General features: G+C 44.3%; 1 protein-coding gene across 1 annotated transcript; it reads left to right on the forward strand.

The window, feature by feature from the left end:
* Positions 1–3,377: 3,377 nt before the first annotated feature.
* Positions 3,378–11,576, forward strand: LOC122945271 (anterior gradient protein 2-like). Its single transcript, XM_044304295.1, has 8 exons — positions 3,378–3,535; positions 5,141–5,317; positions 5,510–5,573; positions 6,308–6,360; positions 8,635–8,711; positions 8,861–8,924; positions 9,008–9,091; positions 10,911–11,576. The coding sequence occupies exons 2-8, from the start codon at positions 5,146–5,148 to the stop codon at positions 10,958–10,960; spliced, it is 564 nt and encodes a 187-aa protein (XP_044160230.1). The 5' UTR covers positions 3,378–3,535; positions 5,141–5,145; the 3' UTR covers positions 10,961–11,576.
* Positions 11,577–12,699: the final 1,123 nt, after the last annotated feature.

Here is a 12,699-nt window from a genome sequence, read left to right on the forward strand (position 1 = left end):
TTCAGGTTAGAATATACTAAAAGAACTGTGTACATGACTGCCCCCTGCTGCCTGCCCCCCCTCCCTCTCCTGTAGTTAACTCATTGGTGGCCAGTGGGCCCCCCCCTCCCTCCCCTGTAGTTAACTCGTTGGTGGCCAGTGGGCCCTCTCCCCTCCCTCCCCCTCCTAATTAAAATCCCCCCCCCCCTATCATTGGTGGCAGTGGAGAGTACCGATCGGAGTCCCAGTTTAATCGCTGGGGCTCCGATCGGTAACCATGGCAACCAGGATGCTACTGCAGTCCCGGTTGCCATGGTTACTTAGCAATTTGTAGAAGCATCATACTTACCTGCGAGCTGCGATGTCTGTGTCCGGCCGGGAGCTCCTCCTACTGGTAAGTGACAGGTCTGTGCGGCGCATTGCTGTCACTTACCAGTAGGAGGAGCTCCCGGCCGGACACAGACATCGCAGCTCGCAGGTAAGTATGATGCTTCTGCAAATTGCTAAGTAACCATGGCAACTGGGACTGCAGTAGCGTCCCGGTTGCCATGGTTACCGATCGGAGCCCCATTGATTAAACTGGGACTCCGATCGGTACTCTCCACTGCCACCAATGATAGGGGGGGAGATTTTAATTAGGAGGGGGAGGGAGGGAGAGGGCCCACTGGCCACCAACGAGTTATCTACAGGGGAGGGAGGGGGGGCCCACTGGCCACCAATGAGTTAACTACAGGGGAGGGAGAAAGGGGGCTGGCCACCAACGAGTTAACTACAGGGGAGGGAGGGGGGGCTGGCTACCAACGAGTTAACTACAGGGGAGGGAGGGGGGGGGGCCCACTGGCTACCAACGAGTTAACTACAGGGGAGGGAGGGGGGGACCACTGGCCACCAATGAGTTAACTACAGGGGGGAGGGGGGGGGGGGGCCGGCCGCACTGGCCACCAATGAGTTAAAAACAGGGGGCAGTCATGTACACAGTTTTTTAGTATATTCTAACCTGAAGCATCCCCATCACCATGGGAACTCCTCTGTGTTAGAATATACTGTCGGATCTGAGTTTCACGATGTAACTCATATACGACAGTATATTCTAACATAGAGGCGTTCCCATGGTGATGGGGGCGATTCAAGTTAAAATATACCATCGGATTGGAGAGAACTCTGATCCGATGGTATAAAGGGACTCCTGACTTTACATTAAAAGTCAATGGGGGACGGATCCGTTTGCAATTGCACCATATTGTGTCAATGTCAAACGGATCCGTCCTCATTGACTTGCATTGTAATTCAGGACGGATCCGTTTGGCTCCGCACGGCCAGGCGGACACCAAAACGACTTTTTTTTCATGTCCGTGGATCCTCCAAAAATCAAGGAAGACCCACAGACGAAAAAACAGTCACGGATCACGGACCTACGGACCCCGTTTTTGCGGACCGTGAAAAAATACTGTCGTGTGCATGAGGCCTTAACCAGAGTTACAGTTGTTTCAATATACTGTATGTGCTACTGGAATACTTAAAAACCTATATTTCAGATTTACTGCATTACTACAATTAAATTTACTGGCACACCAAAAGTATAACCTTAGGTGGGATTCAGGGTTGATAAAAATCTAAATAATAGACCATATATCCAGGCTTTGCTCACATTGAAGTGAATGGGAGCAGCACTGCAGTGACCAGTTCTGTCCACTACACAATGGAGCAGAGCTGTTGTAGTTCCAGCATTGAAGCTACTGCAGAACAGCTGATCGGTGGGTGTACAGGGCATCAGACCCCTGCCAATCAGATATCGATGACCTATCCTGAGGGAGTTTACACTTATGACCAATCCTCTAGATAGGTCATCAGTATCTGCTCTGTAGGGGACCACCACAATCAGATACTGATGACCTATCCAGAGGAAAGATCATCAGTGTAAAACTCCTGGATAAAACCTTTAAAGGCCCTTTTACTTGGGCTAGTGATGGGTTGGACAAATGTTCACTCCGGACAACTGGCCCAAGTAAACTGGCTAAAAAATGAAAAGACAAAAGAGCAAACACTTGTTTCTTGTTTGATTGCGTCTTTCATTTGGACATTAAAATCGTTGGTTGTCTGGATGTGCTCCTGGAATTGCTGTTTGCAAAAGGAGTGAGTTGCTTTTTTTCTTTATTTGAAATACAATTAGTCATTAATTAATTTTGGGTTGAGGGTTACATGGTAATGAATACATCTAAACAGCAAGTAGTTTCTTCTTTAAAGTGGTTGTCCTCCCCCCATGGCCCCAAATTTGCTATGCCAAAAGAAGAACACTTACCTATTCAGCGGCACTTCGTTCTAGCGCCGAGGTCCCATCCCCGCTGCTTCTGTACCCTTGTAGACTGCTGCAGCGGTACAAGTGACCATGGTTGGGGCATCACACATCTGGTCCACAGAAGACAAGAAGCAGCAGGGATGGGACCATTAGTGCTGGTGAATAGGTAAGTGGTTTTCTTTCTTTATGCAGAACAGATTTAGGCCATAACTACAACTGTGGCAGGCAGGGTCGGACTGGACCACGAGAGTACAAGACGATCTTCTTATGGGCCCAGGCTCTGAAGCCATAGTGGACTCCAAAGGTCCAAGAGAAAAATCCCATTTGGAGCTGCCTTTGGATCCCATCAATTCTCTGGATCTTTCGCTGCGGCATGCTGACAAATGTCTGGCAGCCCCATTTAGTATAATGGGGTCGGGCGGAGATCCGTACACATTCTGGCATTCAATTTGGAGGATCGGACGGACACAAATCGCTGCATGGTGCGGTTTGTGTCCGGATGATTCCCGGCTATGTCTACTGGAACAGCCAAATGAAAAATTTAACACCAGAGGTGTTAAACTAGTCTTAGACTTTATTAATGATATATGGCTTGGGCCCCAAAAATAAATTTACTCTGGTGGGCCCAAGGAACCCCAGTCCAACACTGGTGGTGGGGGTCTGACAATTACTTTAACATTAGATTGTAGATTGTAAACCCTCGAGGGCAGGGTCCTCTCTCCTTCTATACCAATCTATTAGTCATTAAGCTCATGTTTATTGTACTTTCTGTCTTTATTGTCTCATGTTATGTACTTAAATGCTTTATTCATAGGCCTTAAGATAGGCAAAAAAAATAACCTGAATGATGGGAAAATGCCTTTAATTATCATACTAATGGCTGAACTCTGCAGGCATACCTTAAGGAAACATCTATAACGTCATGATGCCATATCTGCTTTACCAGTCTCGCAACCACTGTACCCATCAGCCAATAAGTGTAGGACACATCCAGGACAGAGAGCCAGGCCGGGTGTGTCCCCTGCATATCTGAGCTAGACAAACAATAGCAATCTAAAGCTAAGGGAAAGGTGTGTTGGGGGCAGTTCTTGAGCTGATCTCTGGGTTGGGTCAGTCGGCTCCAGGGATCAGGACATCCTGGTTCTAAAGCTGACGTTGATTTCTGGCAACCTGGGTATAAATAGGTCCTCATCTCCCAGCTTACAGCACTGATCCTCCAGGTGGTCTCCTGACACTGACAGAGAAAGTACAGAACCTCAGGTGAGTGGCTGCAAGAAGCCTGCACAGGTAACCTTCTGCAGAGAGCAAGAATTATCCTCGTCTCTCTTCTGCACTCACTTATTTTGTTGCACTCTTCATTATATGAGGTGTATATTAATAGGGGTCTATCTACATGAACATACCTATCTGCAGGACATAAATTAGTCATCATAACTAATTGGCTACATAATTTACTGTACATAATGATTACAGTCGCAACCATGATGTGGTTCATTCTCCAGATTTTAGTATTGGGTTAAAAATCTACATTCTATTGTTTTGTTTGTTTTTTTGGCATTTTTTCACTACATTGACATCTGATGCAGATTCTGTCAGGTCTGACTTGAAAAACAGCACTGCATCAAAAGGATGGACCCCATTGTAAGTCAATGAGGACCATCCAGCGGCAGTGCTAATCACATACTGTAGGTTTTTGTGGTGTTTTTTTTCAGCCAAAGACAGAAGTGGGTTGGAAGAGAATGAAAAATGTAACTTGTAACCTCTCCTTCCTGATAGATTCACTTCTTACTTTGTCTTAAAAAAAAAAATGCCTCAAAAACCCAAGGGTGAACCCACCCTGATGGATACAGCTATGCATCATGCTTTCCACTTTAAATGGAAACCGCCACGTCTAGGTGAACACAGACCAACGCCACATCTAGGTGAACACAGACCAACGCCACATCTAGGTGAACACAGACTAACGCCACGTCTAGGTGAACACAGACAGAAAAGATCTCTAATGATACAAGGAGGATCTCCACTGCTTTTTGAACTTCTAGATCTAAAAAAGTGACCAATGCAGATTCTTTAGTTCAACATAGCATATTATATCAGCTGAATTTGTATTGCTATATGAATTTTCTAAAGAGTCCAGCCTAGTATAAAACACTCAGGATTTGGACTTCTAAACTTGAGACATCAGAAAAAATAATAAAAAATCATAGTAGGTTCTAAAATGCATACATATGAATAATAATCTTTATGTATATAGCACCCACATGTTCCGCAGTGCTTTACAATGACATTTAGGGTGCATTCACACGACCGTATGTATTTTGCAGTCTGCAAACCACAGATCTGCAAAACCCATTGTCACAATGCCTTTCCTTGTCCGCAAAACGGACAAGAATAGGACATGTTCTATGTTATGTATGGACATACGTCTTTTTTTAAATGGGTCCGTGTGCGATCCGCAAAAAATATGGACCAAAATACGGTCATGTGCATGGGGGCCTTACAATCAAACACGCATTTATATGGCGTCAACAGGTTCCGCTGTGCTGTACAAAGAATGCATTCACTCACATCTCTGTCCATGATGGGGCTCATAATCTAAATTCTTTCAGGCAAACCCTCGCCTATAGATAGCAATCTTGACTTGGCAATTACTTGTATGTACGGTGATCAATAAACCAAGATCCCATCTCAGTGGTTTATACCCATGCTGATTAATAGACAGTCAGTAGAATGATAGGATATTGATAAATCCATCGCCCTGCGCATTGTTTGCATATTGTACCTGTCATAAACTGTCGTTTGCTCAGTAATGTTACGTGCTCTAATCCGGTTTTTGTTCACTGAGCATTATACTTTCCCTTACAGACACCATGCAGACCAACCTGTTTGTTTGTTGCCTCCTTCTCCTCTGCTCAGCGTTGGGAGAGGCGGCTACAAGAAAGCCAAAAAAGCAGCCAGTACCGGATGCCGGCAGCACAGTCAAAGCTGAACCCGAAGCAGAAGCCCCTGCGGCTACTCCACAAGTCAAAACCCTTGCAAGAGGCGAGTGTCTATGTAGTACAATGAATTATAATTTATTATTTTGTTCTACTATGTATTGCAAAGGTGATAGGAGCGAGACAATGTGACCCTACAAAGCCCAGTCCTATCAATATCAAGAGAGCTGAGGCTAATACAATTCATTCTCAACCCCAGTGCCCAGCAGGCATTACTAATGGTGGTTCTTCTTTGCAGGCTGGGGTGACAACATTGAGTGGATTCAGACCTATGAAGAAGCTTTGGCCAAGTGTAGGGAACTGTAAGTACATGCCTTATAAGATGAAATAAAACAACGCAGAAAATGCAGAACCAATTCATTTTGTACAGAAAGAAATTAGATTTGGTTCATAGCGAAAATGCAAATGTTAGCAGTGTGCTTAGGAGCAACGGAATATTACATAGAGGATATAAGCTACCCATTTCTGGTCCAGCGGGAGTCAAATATTCTAAATTGACATTGCTTTTACCCATGTGTTTTATGTAATTATTTATATCACATACCGGTGATCATTTTCTGCATTTTGAAATCAGAATAAAATGGTAATGATATGTTATGTTAAAGGGGGTTTTCAGGCTAACAATACTGCGCATCAATATCAGATTGGTGGGGTCCGACTCCCGGCACGCCCCCACTGATGAGCTGTTACCTGCAACTGCTGGCACCAGAACTACCACTGAGAGTGGAAGAGGAAGCACAGCGCCGTTCAAAGTGTAGTGGTCATACTGGGTTACTGCAGCTCTGTTCCATTCATTTTAATGGCCTGCAGTAACCTGACATGGCCACTACACTTTGAACAGCGCTGTGCCTCCTCTTCCACTTTCAGTGGTAGTTCTGGTGAAGGTAAGAGCTGATAGGTAGCGTGCCAGGAGTGAAAACCCCAGCGATCTGATATTGATGAGCTATCCTGATAATGTCTTCAGTATTATATATACATCCTATACTAAATATCTAAGTATTTTCCCCTAAATGTACTTGTCCAATTCCCTCTGCAGAAGAAAACCCCTTATGGTGATTCATCACTTGGAAGACTGTCCCTTCAGCCAAGGTAAACCTGATTCCAGTAGAGGGATTGTTATATAAGATTGCTATAGTTAAAAGTTCCAGGAACTTTCTGCCTGGAAACTATGAAATAAGCTGCTGTTGACAGATCCTGGCAGGTTATGCCTTCTGTAACTGTATACATCCTGCAGGTTATCTAATTAATATGTCCAGGATTCTGTTTGGAATATCTAAGTTTTGCTGTTTAAAGTTTTTTTTTTTTTTTTGATTCTGATACTAATGGCCTATCCTTAGGATAAGTCATCAACATCAGATTGGCAGGTGGATCCGGCATTCTGCACCCCCGCCGATCAGCTGTTTGAGGAGGCTGCTGTGCTTATCGCAGCTTACCAAGCACAGCGCCATCCACTGGATAGTGGCCATACTTGGTACTACAGCTCAGGCCTACTCACTTGAATGGGACTGAGCTGCGCCTGGGCCACATGACCGATGAATGTGAAGTCACTGGCCAAGGAAGAGGCCACAGCCTTCACCCGAGCATCGCAGCCTCTTCAAACAGCTGATCCTGAGTGTCGAACTCCCATCTGTGGATAGGTCATTAATATCAGAATGTCAGAAAACCCCTGAACAGCAGATCTGATACCAGCAGCTTATTAAAGGCTTGTCCAAATTCAAACTGCGAGTGCAGCTAAATCAGGGAGATCTAAGGGGATGCTGGGATGTAAGGAAGTTTAGTATTTTTGTACATGTTGGCCATTCAAATGAATGGCCGTCCATGTAATAAATGGCTGGTCTGGTCTGTCAGAACTGTTCTTTCTTAGTGACTTTCCATTTTGGCTTATAGAAGCCCCCCTTTCATATATGCCTAATCAATTATAATAGTCTCCCTATTAATGAGACAGATCATTAATGAGACAGACTTTATGCTCAATAACACAATGATGTGTCCAGTTTGGGGAGTATATATAGAACCATTTCATCTACATTTAAAGAGGTTTGCCATGAAACACAGTTTACATTTTTCAAACCAGTGCCCGGATCTGAATACTTTTGTAATTGCATGTAATTAAAAATTTTGTATAGCCGCTGAGTTTTTCGATAAAATGTATCTATACAGCGCCACCTACTGTTTGCTCATTTCCTTATTTCTTGTCCACCTCACTGAGGTGGTCACGCACGCTCAGATTAAAGGGGTTGTCCAAGTTATATTTATTGATGACCTATCCTCAGGATCAGCGGGGGTCCGACACCCGGCACCCCCTCCGATCAACTGTTTGAAGAGAAGGCGTGCGCGGTGTCAGCGCTGCCCCCTCTTCACTGTTTACCTTCTAGCCGTTGCATCTGCAGTGGTGAGCAGGTGTAATTACACCCATGCAGTCCCATTAATTTCAATAGGAAGGCTTGGGTGTAATTACACCTGCTCACCACTGCAGATGCAACGGCTAGAAGGTAAACAGTGAAGGGGGGGCAGCGCTGACACCGCGCACGCCTTCTCTTCAAACAGCTGATCGGAGGGGGTGTCGGACCCCCGCCGATCCTGAGGATAGGTCATCAATAAATATAACTTGGACAACCCCTTTAAATCTTCTGCTGCCACCAGCCATTACAGGGAGAGAGCTGCAGCAGAATGGACACGGCCCCTGAGATGGACACATGCTAGTTGAGCAATTGAAGCAATGAATTAGGAGATCTCTGAATCCATGTGAGATACAGAGCTGGTTCTAAGGGTACTTTCACACTAGCGTTATTCTTTTCCGGCACTGAGTTCCGTCCTAGGTGCTCAATACCGGAAAAGAACTGATCAGTTTTATCCTATTGCAGTCTGAATGGAGAGTAATCCGTTCAGGATGCATCAGGATGTCTTCAGTTCAGTCTTTTTGACTTTTCAGGACGGAGATAATACCGCAGCATGCCGTCCAAAAAATTCCGGAACACATTACATTGAAATGTATTAGTGCCGGATTTGACATTAAAAATACCGCAATGCCGGATCCGTCCTTTCGGTGAAAAAAAAATTGAAACGGATCCGGAGAGACGGATCCGCCTACAAATGTTGTCCGTTTGCATGCAGATTGCCTGATCCGGCAGGCAGTTCCGGCGACGGAACTGCCTGCCGGATCACTCTGTCGCAAGTGTGAATGTAGGCTTACCTTGTTTGATTCTCATGTACTATATGATATCTGATTTCTAATCTTTACATCACGGTATAGCCCCTTTACCCTATAGCGCACGCTGGACACATTGCAGCCTCTTGTACATATTAAAGGTTTTCCTATATTGCTTTTTAGCTAGACCCTTACGATTTCTCTCGCCCATGTAGAACTGAAGAAAGCTTTTGCTGCTGATGTTATGGCACAGAAATTGGCACAAGAGGATTTTGTCATGTTAAACGTTGTGGTGAGTTTATGTTTTTTCCTCTACTATGTAGAGCCTTATGTAGCCCTGGTACATGATGTAATGCTGTATGCCAGAAGGGCCCGGTGGTAAACCTAGATAGTCATGTACCCTGGTCCTGTATATGCTCATGCAGATCTCTGTCTCTACAGCACCCCGTGGCCGATGAGAACCAGTCTCCAGATGGATTCTATGTACCCAGAGTCATGTTTGTGGGTGAGTTTTATTAGGCAACTAATCATATACTAATACTTTACGGGTGATTCTAAGTATTGACTATTGTACTTTCTGTAATGCAGATCCATCAATGACCGTCAGGACAGATCTTGCAGGAAGATACGCAAACAGACTGTACGCCTATGAAGCTGGCGATATTCCAGAGTGTGAGTATTATACCGTATATACTGTATCTCCAAAGGAAAAAAAAAAACTGGTTTAACAAGTGGAAATTCCTGTTTTAACCACAAAACCTCCAGTGAAAGGATATTAACAATGTGTTGCGGACAGCCCCTTTAGTATGGCGGGGGCGGTCATCAGCTGACTGCAGTGGGTCTGACTTCCAAGTGCCCCAGCAAAAAAGCTGATTTTGTGGGGAAAGCTGCCGCTAGTCAGACATTTCTGTAATATTTGATAGTAAGCCTTCAGAGTGGCCATTTATGTAAGTCTGCCATTGCAAATGAGACTTCTTTTTAGGGGCTGTGGCTCATAGAGGGGACTGGGGGAACACCCAAAGTGTTTTTTTGATACCCTAATAGGACATATGGAAAGGTTTTCCCACCAGGACACCTTTATTTTGTCTTTAAAGAGGACCTGTCAGCAGACAATGCAGTGCAATCTGCAGGAATTGCTGAGTGGATTTACAGCAAAATGTATAAATTACACGTTTTACTGAATCTTTCCCCATCGATCTGCTCAGCTCCTCCCATTCTATACCATGCTGCATCAAAGCCAAGGTTAGAGGAAGATTATAGATATTATTCAGAAAATAACCATTCTGGAGAATCTTATTTTCTAACGCTGTCCTGCGCCATTCCTCGGTTATTCTTCCTAGCCGTTTATGAATAAACTGCCAACTGGGCGTTACAATTCTCCTTTTGTGTCCAACACAACGCCCAACACCCAGCTGTCAGTGTATATTCATAAGTTTGTAGGAGGAATAAAGCCCCATTCACACGTCCGTGTCCGTGCTCAAATCAGTGAGCAGGTGGTCAGTGACGCGTCCGTGAAAGATCAGGGGTGTCCGTGTTTTGCTGTCATTGTTTCACTGAACAGCTGAAAAATAATTTTCAAAGAATCTCTTCTTAATGATCTGTGAAACACGGATGGCATCCGTGGTTTTCACGGGCCCAAAGACTATAATGGGCATGATGGATCCATGAACACTGACAAAATAGAGCATGCATCCGTGCTAAAAAAAACCCCAAAAAACGGACCCACGGACCGTGCTAATACACTGATGTGTGAATACACACATTTAAAATGAATGAGGGACGCGCGCTGTCCGTGGAGAACATGTACAGCACACGTCCGTGAAACACTGACGTGTGAATGAGGCTTAACAGAGGAATGACACATGTTCCGGAACGGTTATTGCATGGGGAATGCAAGTATACTAAAACAGACATGTCAGGAGAGCGGACGGGTCCACCTTAATCAGACCGTGTCAGGTGCAGTTTTTAGAAAGAAGTGTTTGTGTAAGTATACTTCTCGAAGTACATTTTTTAATTGGTGGCAATTTTTGTAATTACTTAATTTCTGAGTTTTTTTTTTTAATGATTGTATGTATTATTTAATATATATGGGCATTAGGCCTCTTGCACACGAACGCATGGCTTTTTCAGTATTTTGCGGTCCGCAAAAAAGACAGATGACGTCCGTGTGCATTCCGTTTTTTGCGGAACAGAACACCTGGCCCCAGATAGAACAGTACTATCCTTGTCCATTATGCGGACAATAGAAATAGGACATGTTGTATCTTTAAACGGAACAGAAAAATGGAAATACAGAAATGGAAGGCATACGGAGTACCTTCAGTTTTTTTTTTTTGCAAACCCATTGAAATGAATGGTTCTCTATACGGAACAGAAATTGGAAAAAAAAAGTTCATGTGCAAGAGGCCTTATTGTGGGGAACGCTGCTGTTACAACAATGCAATTTCCCTGTTCAGGGATTAATAAAGTTTATCTTCTTCTTAACCCACAGTGGTCACAAACATGAAGAAAGCTAAAAACGTCCTGCACACCGAATTGTGAGTGTCTGACCACAGAGGAGATCCTCCAGTGCAGCAATGGTGACCGCGATGCACTGAACGCCCCCAATCACACAGGACTATAGTAGCTCCCCAGAAAAAGAAGAAGCAGCGAACATTCCGATTCCTCCTGCGGTTACCGTTTCCTACCTTTTGTATAGGCTACAGCTTGTATCTGTTGGCACCTCTCACTGCTCTTTCTGTCTTTGAACTTTGGTTACACGCTCCCACGCTCAGCTAAAATCCATGCCATTCTGCTCAATCGTCATTCCTTTTTACATTGCACCGAGCAAACATAGGAAACTGCCTTTTGGTCGATAATGGCATTCTTGGTAGACGATGAATACATTATCACCGAGTAGGTAGCGGCGTAGCGGAGATCCTAATATATTACCGTCACCCTGCTAATAATGAGCTCACTGTGGTCTTTCCTCTTCTCTTTTAATATATTTTATTGCCCAATTTGTTCCTCAACTTTCACACAGTCCACACTGAAAAGGCTAGAGATCCTCACAGTTTTCTCTTTGCCCACGTCCTATCCAGGTCACCTTTGTAACTGTATACATTTTATATAAAATATTTACTATGCATTTGTAACAAATAAACAGTTTTTATCCCAACAATTGTGTTGACTAATCACTTATTTCGGTAATATTTGTCAGGGCGAGGTCACTGTGTTTGGTGCTTATAGGGGCAATACAGTTAGGACTTATTCACACGACATTTCAGTTTTTTGCAGTCCGCAAAACACGGATGGCGTCCATGTGCGTTCCGCAATTTGTGGAACGGCACGGACAGCCCTTAATATAACTGCCTATTCTTGTCCGCAAAGCGTGCATCTTTTGCGGCCCTCATGCACAATGGCCGTGTGCATGAGGCCTTACATATGTTCTCAGTGGGATGAAGGGAGTAAGCTGCTGCCTCTGGTGGCAGCTCATCTCACCTGTGAAGAAAAGAATTGGGGGAGGGGGAATGGGACTTTTATTATTTGAGATTGTTTTCATGTCACTGTTAAGTCAGGATTTGCATTGTGTGGTTGCACCAAACTTATGAAATGGCGCAGTTTTCAAGTACTGCAACTACATTTTGTTGCAGGATGCCACTTTTATTGCAACATTTCTAAGGGTCGCAGAAAAATAAATGTGCCATAATCCAGGTCTAATCTCACTTTTTAACCTTAGGCCTCATTCACATGAACGTTGTTTGGGTCTGCATCCGAGCCGCATTTTTTGCAGCTCGTTATCTTCAATGGGGCCTCAAAAGATGCAGATAGCAATCTGTGTGCTGTCCACATCCGTTGCTCCTTTCCGTGGACCACAAAAAAATATAACATGTCCTATTCTGGTCCGTTTGCAGACAAGAATAGGCATTTCTTTAATGGGCAGCCCATTCCGTTCCAAAAACTGTGAAGCGGACACAGGCGGCATCCGTGTTTTGTGTGCATGTAGCCTTAAATGGCTTCTGTCACCCCCCCCCCCAAAAGTCATATTTTTTTTAGGCTAATTAAAATCCTTATACTGCGATTTTTCTATATATAGGGCTCATACCCTTTTCTGTCGGCTAGTTTCTTTAAAAACTGCACTTTTATAATATGTAAATTACCTCTCTACCAGAAAGTAGGGAGTCTACTTGCTGGTAGCCACCGCATCCTCCTTTAAAAAAAAAAAAAACGCCCCCTCCTCCTGCTGATTGACAGGGCCAGCGAGTACTCTCCTCCTCCAGCTGGCCCTGTCTGCAATTCAA

This window comes from Bufo gargarizans, chromosome 8, assembly GCF_014858855.1.
Source record: "Bufo gargarizans isolate SCDJY-AF-19 chromosome 8, ASM1485885v1, whole genome shotgun sequence".
Classification (NCBI taxonomy): Eukaryota; Metazoa; Chordata; class Amphibia; order Anura; family Bufonidae; genus Bufo; species Bufo gargarizans.